Raw genomic sequence first — 20,647 nt, 5'->3', positions numbered from 1 at the left:
TAATAATGGTTCTAAATGCTGCTGTTTACTTTACAGGGTTGATTACATGTGTTTATGACTGTGCTGTTGGTTTTTAATGCACATAAAATATTTTAGGACACTATTTCAGAATATTTTTTTCTTCATTTCCCTTCTCTAAAAACTGGTGCGTTTTATGGTCCAGTGCGTCTTATGGTCCGAAAAATACGGTATCTTGTAAGAGGTGAATTTGATCCTCATGACCACCATGATATCCAGCACATTAAGGTATGTCATTTCCTAATTCCCTGTCATGCACTGTGGTTTTTCCAGATGACGTCAACATCCAAACAGAACTCAGAAGTGATGCAGAAATCTACACATTACATATCAAATATTCACAAGCATAAACCAAGATTTATGTCCCCATGAAATGTCATTACATAAAAATATCAAATTCTATTCAAGTCACAAACCAGTGGATGGTGCTGTGTCTTTTTGTAATTTGTGAAAAACTGTGAGAGACAAATGCAGTTATTATAGTTTGTTACACACTTTATATGAGGACACAGTGCCATCTACTGACGTCCAATAACCATGCACAAAAGATATTTTAAAAGAAAGTGATCCATCATAACCAAATCAAATGTTTAAAATACCTTAACCTGTAAAATGATGAAAAAAATATACAGAATGAACCCCTGTGATTTGAATTTTTTAAATGTTTAAATAAATACATTAAAAATAACACACATGGGTGTATTTATTCATTTATACATTCATTTTATGGTATTTTTTTTTTTTTACTGTTTTAAATGTTACCAGTGACTGCTGCTTTCTGTGTCCTAAGTTTATACTCAAGTCAAAGAATATTCCTGTATTTTAGGATGAAAATAGGCACCTCGGTTATATTTGGATTGTGTTATATTTAAGAATATACTATAGCTTTATCTTGTGAGATAGCATCAGAATCGCTTTGAGCCAGGACCTTATTGTGTTGAAGTGTACTTTCTAGCCTAATACACAGCAGATTTAAAAATTCCAAAATTTAAGTTAGCAATTTCAGTTTTAAACAAATGTTATGGTAACTTATAAGCACCAGATTGGTGCCACAGTTATGTCTTCAGTTTTGCCTGATTTGTCTAATGCCACCACTGATCTCCTCTGTCTGCTGCAATAATGTGATCAATGGAGGTATTATTCACTAGTGTATGATTCTTTTCAAAAATGTTTTTGCTTGTTGCATTCATTCTATTTGTTATACAAAATATGCTCACAACCACTATACAAAATATTAAAGTTAGCAGAAGAACATAGGCTATTTCAGGGACATAAAACGTGAACAATATATTCTGAAATTTGTCACTCAACAACACCCCTGGACACCCCTATAATAGGACGCTAATATAACAGAAAATAGGAAATCTTTAGAAAGTGGGAAAAGGGGTAACAGTAGGAAGGGTACTCTCCTAAATATCTACAATGACATTATTTATATATACACATGAGCACGCACCAGAACAGGCCAGGATGGTGAGGCATGATGTGAAATACCACATCCTTGTGACACAAAAACTCTCAAGTTCCTCTTTATCCACTATATTAACTGTATGATGACATTAGGTCATTGTTCATATGTACTATATACAAAACGTAGATATCTTTGCATGTTTTGGTTATAGATTAGACGCAGTCAGCACCTTCAACATGTTTGTAAAAACCACCCGCCCCCATAAACACACCTTATCCAGTTCTGCTTTTCCCACTCATTATATTTGAGAATATATGAAACAATATATAGGAAATGGGGTGTGTTTTAATTAAAACATTGTTTATCTTTTCCTTTTCAGCCAGTATTGTGGTTTGATTGGGTGTGTACTAGTCTTTCATGCAGCCTTTCATGGTATAAATACAAGACTGATGCTGCGATCCCTAGAGAGGTTGCTCATGGACCCTTGTGTCTCATTTAATCTTGCAGAATACATTTGTCTTGTAAATCACTAGTCTGTCTTTTCTGTCATCTGACCACGGCAAAAAAAAGTGTCCACCGATGTATTTTTAAGATGTTCCAGATGTCTTTATGACATAAAAAAATGCTGATAATTCAAACCTAAGGAACACAGAAGCAACACTCATTTCGATATAGTAAACTGTGATAGGGTACAGTTTGTTAGCTATATGTTTTGACTACTAATTACATTGTGCAAACAAGGCAAAAAGAAAATGTATGTATGTATTTGGTCCACAAAACTGGTTTTATCCAAGAAAACTAGGCTCAGTCTCCATTGCTTCTGGAAAGCTTAAAACAACTGTATTAACTGTGCTTTAAACACAGGAGTCTGAAGCATAGCAAAAGGGCCATCCATATAGAATGCATGGAGCATGTTGATAATACCTGTTTATAACCGGCCCTGAAACATGCTGAGTTTTTGCTATAATGTTCCCTAAGGGTATTGCTTAGACAGGACTATGACTTATAGATGTTCCCAGTATACCCTGACCTAGATTCATGCCTTTATTTATTAGCAGAAATGTCATTTAGTGTTGTGACTGCTCTGCTCTCCTGATTATAATTAGCCGCTAGGTGCCAGAAAAGGTCTTAATTTTCTAATGAATTTAAAATACACAATTTATTTGGGATTCAAAAGGCTGTGACCGAAAATATAGCCAAATTATCAGAGGAATAATTTATAAAAACATCCCTTTGTGTTCAGATCCACATTCATCCCCCTACACCTAAGAGGACAGATTCTGATAAAGGAATGAGTAATGGCTAACACAGTCAGTTTTTGGAACACAACACCAGTTATACAAATGCCTGCTGGGGCCAATTCGGGTGGACAATTCTTTGTTAGGCTATAGAACCAGCCAACAAAAAATGTTGCCATCCAAGAACATCCAAGCAAGCAGTGAAAGTAGTCTAGCATTTACACGTAACATATAGGGCAAGATGTATTAAAGCTCATCAAGATTGGAGAAGATAGACTATCATCGGTGATACAGCAAACCTGAAATACACCAGGCCCAACCTAAAGCATATGATTTTAAGAAATCATTCCTTTATTTCTATTCTAGGTTGCTGGATCACCCAAGTTCTCCCAGTCTAGGAGAGCTTTAATAAATCAGGCCCTATATGTTACATGCTAGACTAGTAATTCAGTGGATGATGAAGGGGAAAGAAAAAAGATTCAAAGGGGAACAGAGAGAAACCTTACAGGCCCAGCACCTAAAAAAAACACTGGAAATAAAATGCAACCCAGAACCCTAGAAAGCACCAAGGATATGCCAACTCTAATGTATAAAATGTAAACCAAAAGATATAAAAACTCATTTGTTTTAGTTTTCAAAGTCAAATATATCCAAAATACATTACATTTACAAAAAGTTCTTTTTGGCATTTATAAAGATACAGTCAAATCCAGATGACACCCATGCTATCATTCATCCCTATTTTCCTGTGCAATTATATTAGGAATACAAATTTCAGATACAGCAAACTGAATTGATGATATACACAGGGATTAAACACAGGGAAATGTACTGAGCTTTATGAATCCAGCAAATTGCTTGAGTATGCAGAAGCTTAATGGTCATATTATTTACTAATTTAAAAAATATACCCCTTTGTGTTTAAATTATTTCATACTACATCATCTAAATGCAAGAGAGGCTATCCTTTCTTTATGAAAGTAAGGGAGAAGGTATTTTTAAAAGAATGTACAATAATCATATAAAGATCTGTGTCATTACCTATAATTTAGGTCCAATAATTATTATAATCCCTTTGTAAAGGGTAAGCATTTTTATACAAATACATTGAAAGTGTTTAATGAAATGAGCAAACTACCAGGAGTCTGGAAAAACTGACCTTCCACAATTGCCAGTCTGTTACGTCATTCAGAAACATAATTTAAAAAATCTACTGTATTTTAAATCTACTGTAATTAAAGGTTTATGTCTATAATGCAGTGGTCAGAGCAAACAAGAGAAGGATGACCAGAAACAGGAGATGACCAGAACAGGTGCAGACAAACAAACCTCAGCTCCAGATAGGTAAAGCTGCATACACACGTGCAATAATTATCGTTGGAAACGAACGACTAACGACCGTTCATCTGATAATCATTAACAAAAAAAGTGCACAACGATGCCAATGAATGGGGATTGTCGCTGGAAACGAACGACCGTCCCGGCGGATCTGATTGGGCAACGATTGTTCGCTGTCCATTGTGTGTTCGGTCATTCAGTGATCGTGGATGTTTCTGCAGTACACTTTCTCCTTTACATGTCACTTCCTGCGTCGTTCAAATGATCGTATCTAGCGTGTGTACATTATTGGTGGATTATATCTGAACAATCGTATTGTTAAAGTATGTACAGAATTGTGCATAATACGATCGTTCAAAATAATCGTGCATAATCGTTAGTCGTTCGTTTTCTAACCACAATTATTGCACGCGTGTACCTAGCTTTAATGTAACAATGATTGAAAGTAGTAGATAAAATGGCTGATATATCAGGATTATCACTAACAAGGTGAGAACAACTGTAGTGCAAATAATGCAGGGATAATCCATGGCATGAGCCATCAGACAGAAGTCAATGTCAGAAAGACTTTGCCACATTTTTACAAGTGGATGTGCTCACGGCTTGCTGATCCTATCTGCAATACAAGCACTTTTTTCATATCATCTTGAATGGGAATCTATCTTCCGAATTACTTATATCTTGTAAAATCTGTTATAATTAGGCACTCTGGCCTATCCTAATCACTGCCTTCACATAATTTTATCTCTATTTGGATCATTCCACCTTCCTAAAGGTTGCAACCAACCACTTACCATCCATGCTCAAACGACTAAGATATCATTATGCTTATGGTCTCTTCATTACCCCTGATGAAGCCTTACTAGGTGAAACGTGTCGGGCATAGGAGACCTTCCTTTTTGGTTTATTTGTTTAACATTACCAGGAGCTCTTTGTCTAGCTGTATGAATGGTCTTGTACTCACGGTACTCAAGCCAAAAGATAATACTGAAACTATTGCTGTTCTAGCATTTGTTGACATCATTACTTTGTGTTTACTAGTGTTTTTGTTTCACTTTTTTGAATTTATTGTACTCATGTAAATAGTAATCACAAGAAATATTTTTTCTAAATTAATACACACAATAAATTGTTTATTTTTCTGACACACAAAAACCCCTTCTCTATCTCTATTATTCTTTATTAACATATTCCCACTATTGGGATGGCCTTGGACCTTATCTGACCCTCCTGAGGTATACCACTATCTTTCTCTTTCCCTGCAGAATGTCAGAAAGACCTCTATACTAAACACAAGCAAACAAGCGGACCTGTTGATTCCACAAGGCTGACTATCCAGCAGTCTAATAGGGAACTTTCCTAGGTTGCACTGCAGAGACTTGAGCTTCAGCACTGAACAATGGTGGAGAAGTTTTTTAAAAGAATTCTTTAAAAAATTTCAAAACAAGCTCTTTATTAAGCTATGTCTCTTCTGCAATGAAACAAACTTACCTGCCTGTTTGCATCTTCTTACAGTGTACACTAAGCCGTAAATCACTCATTACAGATCTCTTGAGATTAGCAGTGAAGGATGTCATGGATCGCACAATCCAGATACAACCATTGCATACCATATACCATACACCATTGCAGAATTGCAGAGAAAATGTATATTTTTAGGGTGCTACCTATGCTCAGTTAACAGTTCCAAACATTCTCAATATAGGAAATCTTAACATTTTCAGGCCAGATCCACCTTAATAATAAATGTGTGCACAAGGAATACAGATAGATACCAAATGGTATCTATTACATCATATTTATAAAAAGAAAGAACAAGAAAAGAAAGATATAAAAGTTTTGAGTATAGCCATTTATTTATTGAATACTTATGTGTTTGTTTTAGAAACATATGGGCTCCAAAACTAAAAAAATAAAATAATCACAAGTGTAGAGTTGTTGCCAATAGCAATCAGTCAGGATTCTCATTATATTTTAAATAAAAAAAGGTAACACGTATTCTGAATGGTCGCCATGGGTAACAAGTCCATTTTATTCTCATTTTCTCTACTTCGGTTTTAATAAACCAGACCCTACATTGCTTAAACCGAAAATACTTAAAATGTTCTCTTTGCTAAAATTGGAACCACATGTTTTATTACATTATGCTAACTACATAGACATGTACAGAAACACAGCGCCACCGTGTGGAACGAAATATAGGAGGCAGTTACCTGGTCTATACATAGTCAATATTAGTTATCACTTGTTATGCTACCTTTATACAACATCTGCTTATTTAACAAGAATTCTTATACCATGCTGACAAAATACTTGTTTACTAAAAATGACACAGTGTGGTTAAAAACATGACAAAAACAGACTCATTATACCCCATTAATAAATACACAAGATTTACAGATACCTGTCTCCCCACACAGCAACCTCCTAACACTCTGCTTATGGTGAATTCTGTCAGCACACCTTGTACATCATGGTGATCTGTGTGCCCTCCCTCACCATTATCTATCTCTGCTTGGGACTATGCACTATGCCATTCAGGAGATCACTATAATCACAGCTTTTTGCATAGAACAAGAGCTGAGAGATGAATCTGTGGAACACCAGGAAAATAATTATATCCCAGGATAGTTTTTCAGTTTTGAGCAGTAACTTTTAGACCTCAAGAGATTTCTGACTACTATAACTCAATATCATATTTAGTAAAAATAAAGAAAAAGTGAAAAATAAAGCTTTCATATGACTACATATGTATAATACTGTGCAATAAATTGTATGTAAAGACAAAACCACATTTTTGTATTGGTTTTGAGCTGATCCTGCATCTAGCCTTCAGTAGGAACATTTGATTCTGGGAAAACTGTCCTGACTTCCTGTTGTGTCCACAGGACTTGAATTTCAGTTGTTTATTAAGGAAAACAACTAAATGTGCTTTCTGGTGAATGTTTGTTCACTCAGGCTTTAGCATCTGTTAAATGTTTGCTTAACTATTCACACAGCAGTTTATGCATCACACATATGTCAATAACTGATAATATATCTTGTAACAAAAAGGAAATGCTTTAATATTGTTCTGATCTTTCTGCCATTCATTCTACTAGAACATGTTTTTTCACAAGTCCACCATTTTATTATTCTTGCCAACAAAGATAACCATGTACTAGAAAAGATTAAAGCGTTTCATAAACAGATCTTTCTGTTGCAGATTAGCAGTAGACTTTTTAAAATCTCTTTTTTTATTGAAGCTCAGCAGGCAACTTTAATGATAAAAGCAAACAGCAACTGCGCTGATAACATTCATTTATTGACAGGAAGTTATAAATAACAACCTGCTTGTGTTTATGCTATATGATGGAAAAAAAGAACAATAAATTGAAGTTTATCAGTCCTTAGCTAACAATGACATCATTTCTTTTCCTTTTTTTTTTTAGCTACCAGTAACACACTTTTAACAATCACTCACTTTGCTGTATCTGAGGAAGTGCAGGGTTTACTTGAGGACAGAAGGTGTGTTACAACTATAGAACACCTTCCTCTCTATTTCTATAACACAGCCATGGATTTTGTGGTGTGTTTCTAGCAGGATCATCATGTATAATACATAATACACAATAGGGAAGTGTCTGCCCCTGTGTCTTGGAATCTCATGGATGTAAAATTGAAAATTTCTGTGGCTATTAGTCAAGATAGCTCTTCATTTTTCAGGGACATTCAGGCCCTGTGCATAAAGGAGACAATTTTAATGCTGACATTGTACAAATAGGTAATAACACAGGATGCTGAAATGCACCTAAGCTCAACCCTCCACATACAAAAGTAAATGGAAGGGGTGGGGGGGTCGGGAAGAAAGGAGAGAAAGACGAATAGAAGAAATGCAGAAAAGTAGAGATAAAGGCAAAAAGGGGGAAGTAACATGAAAAGGAGAAATGGTCACTAGAATAAAAAGCTCACTAACCACTTAGGCTAAAATACTGCACTCAGGGGACTCATCCACTCTGGCAGGCTACAGATCAAAAGAATTGGGAACCCCCTTGTCTCCCCTACAGAAATACCAGCATAGGGAAAAAGTATCAAGCTGAAGGAAAACATGGGAGGAAAGGTAAAAAAAAAAAGTAGTAAAGAAATGGAAGAGGGAAAAGAGAACAGAAGACGGGCTTTTAGCCCAAGCCTAGCAGGGAATCCCACCCTAAAGTCAAGATAAGACATGACATTGGATATAAACAAAATGAACAAGAAGAAAAAACACAGAACATTTTTAAATTATTCTATTTTTATTTTATGTTTGAAAAGATCATAAAAAAGAAAACATAGTGATAAAAGTGCACTTTTTTCTTATGGTCTAGAAAATGTAGATGTGGCGGGGATTTATCACTTGCTTACAAACAATGAAAATCTAAAGCCGTGTACACACTTCCAATTATAGTGGTTGGAAAGGATCTTTCACAATCCTTTTCAATGACTAAGCACTGCACGATGCATGAACGATGATGTACATACAGCACCCTTCTCCTCTATGCAGGGGGGGGGGGACAAAGGAGCGGCACCCCACTGGGCGCTCTCCTCCTTCCCTTGCATTAGGATCGTTCGTCGTTCATCGTCCGTGGATCCGCCAGGACAGTCGTTCAGACGATGAACGATGCGCACTCTACACACTACACACGATTATCAGGCGAGAACCTTTGGAAGTGTAACCTACTGGACATGGTTACTAATTCAGACACTAAACCATAAATAAAAACAATAACAAAACCACCATGATATATTGTTTGGTATAAAGAGAAGGTAAGCATGATTTGTTTACACTGAAATACATTTTGTGACTTCCCTTTAAAACCAAAATCCCCACAGGAACATTTACCATAACGTTAATACACCTGATTTTGGAACCAATTACCAACATGTTTAAATTTTAGCAAATAAATAAATTAAATCAACATTTATATAAAGTACAGCTTTGAGTAAACAAGCTAATCAGCAATAAAAATAAACACTTTACCTAAATGACTAAACAGTACTGGAACATAGAATATACTTGTTCTGTTTATTTGCATATAAAGTGCTATAGTAATTATGCCAATCATAATGTATCTCCTTTCAAGCAAATTATTGTGTAATATTTTTACCTGTGTGATAAGGAATTTATAGGATGTCCATTAGAGGTTGTGGGGAGTGGGTTGAAAAAACTTAGTGCCTGCTACACACACACACATACTTATCTTCAATAAACTTTGATCCCTATGTAACATATTAACTAATACAAAGATTCTGTACTCCCCTGAGTGTGGTACCAGGGACAGCATCATCTCTGTGCTAAAGTTCACACTCTACATCTCACACTACTGAAGACACAAGGTAGGCACACGGAATTAAATCTTTTTTAATACAATTAAGTAGAGTACCTCACAAATATGATAATTTCTTTTAAATCACATCCAGTAATACAAAGAAAAGTATTTTCCGAGTGTATGTATGTGGAAGTATGATTTTTAGCATGGATAAGTGTACTGTATGTATGTGCACCTGTTTGTATCAGTCTGTTTATTTTTATTTATCAATTTAGACAATTATTATTAAATTATTAGAAACTGATGTATTAAAAATATAAGCAATTATTGTGTTGCAACAGATGCCTAATACTTTTGTGTACTTTGCCATACTTTAGTTGCTTAGTATGGGAAAAATGTGTTAAGTTTAAGGTTGGAGTGTGTTTTGGGGCCCATGTGCGCAGTGCCATCTAATGAAAAAAAACAACCCAGCTCCTGCATATATAAATATAATATATATATATATATATATATATTGGGCTTATGCAGTATCGATAATGAACATAATATGAAGATAATTTTTGGCTGGTTGTTATGGATTGACCGCTCGCTATGTATGACTACAGGTGTGATTTATCCAACATATATTGTTGGCCATCTCGTGTGTGAATACAATCAGCAGTATGATGTAGATCAGCCAGTTACTACCAAATTCATACTTTTTGTTAATGGAGGAACATTGAGCCCAGGGGTATTAGAGAGTATGCAAAGTTTAGGAATATTTACTCGTCCCATCTACTTACTTCATTTTTACAAAATATGTTTACCGAATATTTATACTTTTGTTTCAGCTATGTATTATCTGTCACATTGTAGCTTAACGAATACAGTGATTAATCAAATCTGCTAAGAATTGAATACAGCTTCACCATAAGTGATCATTTACTTTGCAAAGTGCAAATTGTACCTCCTAGGGCCTGTGGCAATAGATTTTGGAATTGTGTCAATAACATCAGTTTGAAGCACTTCTGAGATCATTCAAAATTCAATGATAAGTGCATCTGATCTAAGGTTGACCTCATTATTACCTGCATTAGTGGATTACCTTTAAGTGGATTTTCCATTTCCATAGGCTTTTTTGAAGTGTATTTTATTTAACCTAATTTAGCTATTGTATTCATTCCAAAATTAAAGTGTGCCACTTTCTTAGCATTTACAAAGTATATCCTCGAACTAATTCTTATAATATTAAAAACAATCTGTTATTAGGTACCACTATATAAAACAGTATTCCAATATGTCTATGGACTAGGATGCAATTAGAATGCAAAAAGATTACAATTTCATATTTCTTTTGCTCACACTACACAACATATATCTACTTTTCATCATAGGAAATGTAAGTTCTCCATTCACTGTGTGAATCAGGTTGTAAAATGCAGGACAGCAAAGGGACATATATATTTTTTTACTTTGTTTTTTGAAGAGCACTATAAAATAGTCTTCACATGTCCTCAGGACATAAGATAATTATGACCTACAATCCTACATCTAACGGTTTGGCATGAATCTGGTCATTTATAGGTGTTCTTTGGATGTAACCTGCAAACCATAAATCCTGAGGTTGCTGATATTAACATCTGTCCTGTGATTACTTATTTTGACAGAGAAGAAATGGATGGTAATAATGAGATCACCATTAATCTGCTTCTACTGGGAAAGACAAAATGTGGTAAAAGTTCTCTGGGAAACAGCCTGCTGGGAAGTTATGAATTTGAGAGCAAGTTTTTCCCACACTCTGTTACCAAAGACTGCCGACTGTGCAGAATACAAATGCCCAATTTCGCTCGTCGGATGGGGAAGGAGCTGGGCCTAAGACTGCAGGTGCTGGACACACCTGGTATCCCTCACAGCAATCTGAGCCAGAACGAGGTGAAGAAGAGAGTGAGAAAAGCCATCTCGCAGCACTTTTCACAGGGGTTACATATGGCCCTACTTGTCCTAAGGGCAGACATTCCACACTGCGAAGAAGATAACCAGCACACTGTCAAATTAGCCGAGGTAATTCATGTAATGAGATGAGTAATTTCTATCGCTTTTTAAGGGTGAGCAATCCTCTTCTCTGTCTGTTTTGTGTGCATGTCTTTATCAATTCTTTTGAGAAACTGAAGAATAGAGACATGGACACGTGTAGCTGGTGTACATTCCACTGCCAGACCCTGCAGATTTGCAGTTTTATCTTTAATCCCTTATCAGGAGATCTGCTTTGTCCGTGTTTCAAAATCTTGAATGAAATTAATTGCTGCCAGATGAAACAGCTAATACGAGCTCTACCTAACTTATTCCCAGTAAGGCCAGGCCAGGTTACGCTATTCACATACACCCTGTCAAAAGGTATTAGGGTGCTAAAACAGAGAAATAAATCGTTTGTATGTGCTTAAAAATCAAATCTGTGACCTTTTATGTTATATTAGTGTTATTCCTAAATGGTTTTCCAAAAACATAAAGGGTGATGTTCACATAACTGAAAAGTTATATTGAAACAACATTAGCGCTAACTGGAATTTTAATATTACATTATATATGCAGATACATTCGTATATCAGTCAAATTTTTATTGGCCCCAGATTCCCAATGATCCCCATCCCTGGGGCCTTTTCATCAGACTGGAATGTCACTAACCACATGCAGCAGGAGCTTTTGAGCATTTGTATTTTGTTATAAAGATAAACATTGTATGTTAATCCTATGAGTGTCACGTCAATCATTATAGAGACAGCTTTTAGTATAGGAGAATTGCCTATGCAGCGTCACTAATTTAGAAAACCCTGTATCTATACATCACTATTATGGAAGAAGGGCATGTAATAGGAAAAGAGATGGCTGATATAGAATACTAGGATATTAAAAAAAATAATTACACATACACACCTAAAGTTGTATGTTGTACGTTTCTTTTAACAATAATGTTAAATAGGAGTGAAATTAAATCAACAAAGAGTTTTGAGGATACCTACTTCAATATAAAATGTGCTGACATTGATATCCAACCAGCTAACTTTTGGGTTCCATTTGTCAGGTTTCAAGGTCCTGTTTCAGTCTGAATATTGGTTGTGGACAATTTAAATGTTTTAGTGCTAACACACGGCTACTTGATGACTGCTAAAACTGCACCCCCCTCGCAAATAAAAGAAGGCAGCACTAAAGTTTATTGTTAGTGATCCCAGTATTTGCACTATGGTATAATCGCCATTGCACCAACACAGCCTTAGCTGTGAACAGATCAGATATAAATCAACTCCAATGGCATGCACTGTTCTTTTGACCTAATAATATATATTGCATATAAATATTAATAATAATAACATTTTTTTATAAAGCACCAACATATTTTGCAGTGTTGCACAATAAATAGGGGCTGCAGATGACCAGCATACTTGACAAGTACAAGCAGTGACACAGAAAGAGGAGAGGACCCTGCCCATTAGAGCATACAGTCTAGGAGGGGAAGAATAGTATATTATGGGGAGGGGGTATGCAATGATGGTTAAGTAGTGATAGGTAAATGGTCAGATGAAGATGAGTAGGCAAGCTTGAAAAGGTGGGTTTTAGGGTTTGTTTAAATGTGTGAAAAGCAGCAGGAAGTCTAAAAAAGTAGGGAGAGGGAGTATCACAAAGTGGGGCAGCTCCCTTGCATGGGACAAGGTTATTGGTGAGGAAGTCATTAGTAGGTTATTAAATGAGCTGAGAGGGTATCTAGGGGTGTATTTGTGTGTCAGGTAAAAAATGTAGGTGGGAGAAGAGCTGTGCAGTGATGTTAGTCAGAATTTGATTCTTAGGTGAAACTTAAGCAAAGTGCAGGGATTTACAAAGAGGGACCGAGGAGAAGTAAGTGTAAAGGAAAACATAAAAGTTCATTATAGATTGCAGAGGTAAGTTTGATTAGTGGGATGCAAGAGAAAGGGTTGTTACAGTAGTTTAGGCAAAAGATGATAATAACATTTGCGAGTTTGGTGGTCCCTGGGGACTGGTAGGTATGTATTTTGGAGATGTTGCGCAGGTTGATGAGGCAGGACCTGTAGATGTTCTGTATGTGGCAAATGAAAGGGAGTGCAGAATCAAAGGTGACACCAACAACGAATGCCTATTGGGACGAGGAAAACTACTGCGTTGTTAAAAAGGTGTCGGGAGGACATTTTGAGGGTGTTGGGAGTGCCCTCCATACACACACTTGCCAGCGGGGCATCTGCTTGCTCTGGCTTGTGTCCACAACGTTCACACGCCTGGGACACAGATGCCGGCCAGGCATTGCCAGGTTACACAGATGCCTGGCCGGCGTCAGCATGGGAAGAAGATGCCGGACATCACTGGAGGATGCCACTGGAATGTGGAAACCAGGTAGGAGTTTTAAAGTGCCTGGCAATTCCACCCCGACTGTGGCTTGGGGTTACCGCTATTGGTATGGAAAATTCACCCCCAGCCACACTTGGAAATATTGCAAGGAGGTTAAAGAGCCACTAGGGAAACCTAAAGGTTTCCTGCAAACAAATCCCTGCTGCTTGCTTAGTAACAACATCTGAGAAACACATCGTCCTATGTATTATTCATGCCACACTTTGCCCAGTAATGCAGGTGACCTCTTTGTCATTGTGTTACACCAGGGTAAGCTCTAGATACATGTCAGACACTAAACAATGTCTATAAATGGAACATCCATAAATAGGATGAAGAAAGTCTTATCGCAAGTTCATACCTTCCAAGGCTTGAACCAGGAAATGGGGACAGCAGGCTTGTGAGCCTACCATCCTAGCCATTGGATGCCCTCTGGAAACTTTACAAATACAGTAGGGAGCAAAAGAAAGTAACCCCCTTCCATTTACAAAACCAGCTTGCTGCCACTGGTGGAAAAGATCATCTTTGGATAAGAGCACCTCAGCCTTACAATTTTACTCAAAAATCAATAGCCACAGACATCAATATTATGCAAAAACTCAAAAGTCTCTGGGAGTTAAAAATCCCTATCCCTACTGATTTTAATGCATGAAATACAACATAACATTATGTTACTGTATTATAAGACTGCCTACAGTTCTAATGAAGGGAATGTGATGGTGCTATCAGCTCACTCAGGTTTCAAGACAGCAGTGCAGTGATGGATGATGGCAGACTTTGCTTCCAATTTTCAAAAAAGTTTTTGGAAAAGACATGCTTTCATGTCAGTATTTACAACGTAAAGATATGGTCAGCAGAACAGGAAAGAAATTCATCAAGGATCTACAGTAATCTGCAATTTGGAATTTCCTTTCTTTTACTTAATTATACTCCCTACATGATGTAATATTTGGCTTTTCAGCTGCTGTTTTTCACTATAATTGCAGATGCAAGGATTCCTCAATCTGCAAACAGCAAAAAACAGAGGATGTGATTGCAGAACTCAAGACAAATAGGACATTCCTTAACATTTTGTAATATAGATTACAATACAGCTCCATACTGTGTTAATATATCTTGCCTTTCTCTAAGCCTCACTACAGTCTGTACAGATTCTCTGAATATTATGGATTTTGGTCAAAGAGACTTTGAAATTTATGTTCCTTCTTCAGACATCTAGACCTAGAAAATCCTACAGTAGTAAAAGCTCATTATAATAGTCCTCCTTTCACCATAATGCATGGCACTATGGCAAATATCAGACACGTCTAACACCATAGTCAAAGCAAAACACAGTCCTGAAGTGTAATAAGTCTTTTAAGAGTTCTTGGACTCCAAGGTAATACTGAAAAAAACAAATGTCTTGCCAAATTGTTAGAGGTGAACTGTGAGTTTGTGGACTATTCTTTGGAAGATTTCAATAAATTCAGACTGAATGCAAAGCTTGAACATATTTACAATTACTGTTTGATTAATTGATGCCATCCATACTTTGTTTATCTACTTGTATTGTCCCAATGGCATAGGAACAAAAGTCACAGAGGAATCAAACTAAGATTGAGCCCCTTACTCCAATGGGCCTGTAGGAGCTCTCCTCATGACCGTTGTACACAGAGCAGATCTTGTACCACTGGATTTCTTCTAGCGTTTCTGCATTAGATTATTAGACCAGCAAAGAAAAACAGTAGTGGAAGATGTCCTCAGCCAACTCTGTCTCATGGGTTGCCCACTGAGGGTCTGCCCTGACCACAGGTCTGGGGAAACTCCTAATGTGAATGTGAGATTGTCCTGGGAAGGGGGAATGAAGATGTAATCATGTGTGTTTGGCTGATAAAGTGATGTAAAGGGGAGCTCCTAGTAAAAAGGTGGGGCTCTAATTTAAATGTTGGGGGGTCTCTGACATGAAGGGAGTTTGTACACAACGGGCTGACTCTGATTTAAAAAGGGGGACAATATTGACAAAGAAGGCTAACTGGGAAGCCAATGTGCAAGTGGGGCTCTGATGGTGGCAAGCATGATGTAAAGGGAGGACTCAAAAGGGGGGACTGTAAATGTAACATGGAGAACTCTGATGTACAGAGGTGCTTGTGATGTGAGACGGGAATCCTGATGTGAAGGTAAGTGTCCTAAATGGTAGAATCAAATATTAGAAATGTGGACTATAAATCTGTAGTTATAATACCATCATCAGCAGTGTAGAGTTGAAGTAGAAGAGAGCCCATAGGTCTGTACTTATGACACTCCATTGTCGCCTTTATAAAATAGGAACAGAATTTTTTTCACTACGTCTGTAATCATTCTCTAGTTTAAACATGTTTTCTGATTTTTTTTAAAGTTTTGCTGTTTGATGGACTGTACTTTTTAACAAACTTTACTGTAAACGGAGAATTTTTTGGTACGGATCATCACCTCTACTAAACGACTTCTTATATAGAATTTTACTGCGTGAATCATCCTCTCAGCTTTTTAGTTGGCCTCACATGATAATATGAGCCATCTGTATACTCCACTGGGATTAAAAAACAAGAATATTGGAGAATGACATTATCCTAAGTAGTGTCTTAGTGGAATACCTTGTATTTTGATAAAAGGCACACTAGTGTTAGAGGTTCTGTCTGCTTCTCGGAGGACTTCTGGATATGTTTATATAGTTCATAACGAAATCAAAAATTGTTCATGCTAGCCATAGTAGTTTAGGTATGATATATCAACAACGTCTCTTCTGGATTGGCCATTTTGTTTTGTTGACTCAAATTGCAATTTTCTACCTCTTGTACTTCCATTCCTAAATTACTTGTTATTGTGCTCAGACAGTCTTGGAAAATCAACATTTTTATTTGGTTTTGACCTCACTTTTTGTCTGAAGTTATTATTATAATTTATTTATATAGTGCTGACATATTACACAAATGCTTTATAGAATCCATAGTGAGTTTAGCAATGCAATCTGGACACCAATTGTGGCCTAGTTTAGGTTGCTGGGGATTACAGTAGACTGTTGTCAGTATAGTTAGTATATTTATCTCTTGTCTCCCTATATCTGTATAGGGTAAAAGCAGTAGACTGCATGTCACTTTGACTTAAATACTCTGCTATGCGTAATTAAAAAAAATGTATAATTCTTAAGACTATTAAAAAAATAAATCGCTGTAAAAATATGTTTGAAAGCAAACTTCAAACATGTAGCATGGGACACTTAAAATGATGTCTTTATTTATGACTAAATGAACCATGTCCAAAATTTCATGTATTAAAACATCTGAACTTTCTCTAAAGTTTGTGCTCTTTCTGGTTTTCCATATGTTCATATTGCAGTGTCTGTAAGATTCTGTGCCAGAACAAGGCTATATTGGGTTTCATAATTTCCACAATTTGTTTAAAAAATGAAAACATTCTAAAGATCATGAAATGTGAGTCTTGCTTTCATCTTTCTGGATGTAATCACATGGTAGAAACAGTCTAGACACGTGATCATATCCTGCAATGTCAATTTGTATCATTTGATATGAGTACTTGCAAGCTTCAGAATGTGCACTCCCAAATAAAATATGATTTTTTAAATGTGAGAAATATAGAGCATTTTTGAAGAAAAGCAAACGCCCCTGTTTAATTTATTCTAGAGAACACTACAGGTATCCATATTTAACTGCTCACAAATCATTTTGGCTTGTCTAGCAAAAGAAAATGTATACATTTTTATCTTCTTCGTATATATTTTTCTCTTCAATTAGTGGGTTATATCTGCTGTCACTTACCCTCTTCTTGATGGCACTTTTTACACCCATAGTGATGTCATATATAACTAATAATAAATATCAATATTATGATTATTAATAATATTAACAACTCCACAATATGTACAATGGGAAATGTAAAAACAATATTGTAAAGTTAATAGCTAATATATCACAGGACAACCGGTCTGCTGCTCCTGCACAACAGTCCAGGTTTTCAGTGGTCTGACTCCCTCCTTACCCTCCTAATGAACAGTGCTCAAATCTATGAAGTAACATTTTCAATAAAATATATTTTCTTGAAAGTAAAAGATTTATCATTTTTAAACGGATTTTGAAACTCTGGATTGGATTCACATCTTTAACCATATAAAAGCGTAGTTACAGTTTTGTTTTCACAGTATATAATCAGATTCCTATTTAGGATAATTTATTATAATTATCAAAGTTTCGACAGTAGAAATGTCTCCTTTTTTCCACATTTTTCTTTACCACTCTAGTCCCAAATGGATTGATCTCCTTTCCTTGTCCCCAGCCACCACAACATTCCAAACCCTTATATCCTCACTCAAACCAATACTTTTTCAGTGTTCAACCTAAAGCTTTAATAAAGGAAAATGTACCTCTAAGCACTAAACATCCAAAAAGGCATCTCGACCTAAGCCAATGGAAAAATCACAATCACACAGACTCCTACCCCCCCCTGTTAATTAGTCCCCCTACCTTTCCCAGAATACTCAGCTTCTTTTGTAGCCAATACACAGTTACACTATGGATGGGAAGCAGACATCTGTCACTGTTCTGGCCATCAGCTTCTGTGGCAGTTAGATTCAGGTTATCAGGGGGACTTAATCTACAAGGTGCTCTGTCCAATATATATTGAGAGGCCGGGTCAGTGGTACTTTGGTGGACTACTTTTACTCACCTAGGGGCAGCCCGGCAGGTAGTGGCAACAAGTATTCAGTAGATTCTTTTTTACTTTGGGGAGATATTGCAGATATTTTATAGACATTCACATTCGGGAAGTTGGAGATATAAATGTATAAAGTTATATAAGTATGTATAAAGTTCTGATGTTAAAAGACTTCTTAATTATATACGTAGGAATCACCAAAAAAAAATCTAAGAAATACAACAACAAAAAAAAACTATTGTTTATCCAACAGTAAAAACTGTTTTGTGAAATACCAAGTCTTTAAATAATAAAAAGTGCTTATGTAAATATAATAATGGGGTCTCCTGCAACTTTTATCAGGATTCCATTGATAGATGGCAAAATATACATGAACATTCCATTTTCAATAAGGATAATTTCTAACCTGGAAAGTCTCTGGGTAATTTAAATACTAACTTGTGCTAGCAAGTCTTCATTATTGCCATAAACTGAAACTGTTGCAAAGATTAAAAACTTTCAATTGAATCCCAGACAAAAAAACAGCACCTAATACAGTTTTGGATGAATACCAGACTTTGTATTTTTTCATACACCTACTAAGTACTTAGTAGTAGATTTCAAAATTATCAGCAGCACTGTAAACCAATACGGCTCTTCTGCACAGCACAGGGCTTTCAGTATAACACTAGCAGTTTTCCAACAGAAGAAGATATTAAAGATCGGTGGCCTTAATAATGTTCTACTGCTTCTGTGTGATGCTAGAGCAGGGTTGGTGATTATCCTAAATGTAGAAAAAAATTGTAGTCAGCAACCTGGCCAGTCTGGTTGTGCTGAAGTTGAAATCTTCCTGCGGATGAAACAAATCACATACATGCATTAAAATGTATATCCAGCTGTATGGATATGGTTTGGAGTTCTGCCCTAAACATTTTTTCTATGTAAGAGGTAAGAATCTTAAACCAAACTTGTGTTTTATTTAGTGTTGTTGGTGAATATATATATATATATATTTATATATATATATACACAGTGTATATATGAATGTGAGATCAGTTTGTAATATATCCATTTTCTGCAGGATCTTCTGGGCCCAGAATGGAAATATTTCACAGCAGTAGTTTTCACTCATGGAGATATTTTACAAGAAGCAAGAATGACACAAGATGAATTCCTTAGGTCTGCTCCTTCTAATTTGACAACACTCCTGGAGAATGTACACGGCCGATACTTTTTTAGAGACCCCACTGATAAAACTCTGCATGAGGAGCGAATAGTATTGGTCAATCAGATCTTTCACTTTGTACGCCAAAACAGCTACCAGACTGTGCAATTTAATAAGAACTGACCAGCTTCTAACACATTTCTATACGGTTACAAGAATGGAGATTTAAGTATAGAATAGAATTCCCTTTTATAGTTTTTTATAGCCTTTTTTGACAATGACGATATTAATATTAATGGACCACCAGAGAATTAAAATATATTCCATGTTCAATATAAATCAAAGTCTAGCATATAAATGTGTTTTACAAAGAAAACCGTAATAATGTAAATGTAAAAAATATTTTAAAATTTGGGGTTTTTCACAAGAAAAAAACAAGTTTTAAGTTACCCAAAGCTAGTGTGATGGATTTGCTAACTTTTTTGACACATAAAAAATGTGTACATACCATGAGTACAGGCTTTTCATTGCAAATATATGCAAACCACATTGCATTGTATTGTATTGTATTGTATATTAAAGTTATACTTGAAAACATTGTGTCATTGTTTCAACAAATGGCTAAACTCTCAAAGTAGGTTTGTTTCTGCATTACTATGTACCATCCAGAAAGATGAATCATCATCATAATATAGATTTAAAGCCTAAATGAACCATCAGTATAAATCCAATAAATGCAATAGAAAAGGGGAACAATTCACTCTGAACAGACTATATTCATTTAGTAAATCAATCCCATCATTCTGTTTCAAAGTACACAGCTACATACTTTTAAATAAATTTTAAATGGTGAGCTGAAATCTTCCCTTGTGCATATATCAAAAAAAATTATTGATAATCTGGAACAGGAAGATCAAGGACCATATGTTATGTATGCTGATAGTTTATGTAAACTCTTCTTTTGTAGGACCTAAAAACCAATAGGCAATCCAAATACAGAAATGAGCACATTTGCCTGTCATGGCAAACACATAGTAACCCTCCCTTGGCAGAAACAAGTGTTTAGCAGTTGTAGCTGTAAACTGGTCATTTATAGCAGCCCATCAGTTATGTTTATCACAATAAATATTGTTTAAACAATAGGGAGCACAGTGAA

The 20,647-nt window shown here is 35.9% G+C and overlaps 1 protein-coding gene across 2 annotated transcripts; it reads left to right on the top strand.

The window, feature by feature from the left end:
- The first annotated feature begins 9,292 nt into the window (after nucleotides 1-9,292).
- GIMD1 (GIMAP family P-loop NTPase domain containing 1) lies at nucleotides 9,293-20,086 on the top strand. 2 transcript variants are annotated; one of them, XM_072405678.1, is made up of 3 exons: nucleotides 9,293-9,357; nucleotides 10,937-11,330; nucleotides 19,408-20,086. In XM_072405678.1, the coding sequence occupies exons 2-3, from the start codon at nucleotides 10,944-10,946 to the stop codon at nucleotides 19,672-19,674; spliced, it is 654 nt and encodes a 217-aa protein (XP_072261779.1). In that variant the 5' UTR covers nucleotides 9,293-9,357; nucleotides 10,937-10,943; the 3' UTR covers nucleotides 19,675-20,086. The 2 variants fall into 2 exon arrangements, with proteins under 2 accessions (XP_072261779.1, XP_072261780.1); XM_072405679.1 differs by lacking the exon at nucleotides 9,293-9,357 and having other exon boundaries at nucleotides 10,866-11,330.
- Nucleotides 20,087-20,647: the final 561 nt, after the last annotated feature.

Source organism: Pyxicephalus adspersus, chromosome 3, assembly GCF_032062135.1.
Source record: "Pyxicephalus adspersus chromosome 3, UCB_Pads_2.0, whole genome shotgun sequence".
NCBI classification, from domain to species: Eukaryota; Metazoa; Chordata; class Amphibia; order Anura; family Pyxicephalidae; genus Pyxicephalus; species Pyxicephalus adspersus.
The sequence above is the reverse complement of the archived record's forward strand: the minus strand, read 5'-3'. Positions and strand labels throughout refer to the sequence as shown.

Coding starts and splice junctions, on each gene's coding strand:
- GIMD1 (XM_072405678.1), top strand. CDS start 10,944: ATGGATGGTAATAATGAGATCACCATTAATCTGCTTCTACTGGGAAAG. Junction 11,331..19,407: donor ACACTGTCAAATTAGCCGAG/GTAATTCATGTA, acceptor CATTTTCTGCAG/GATCTTCTGGGCCCAGAATG.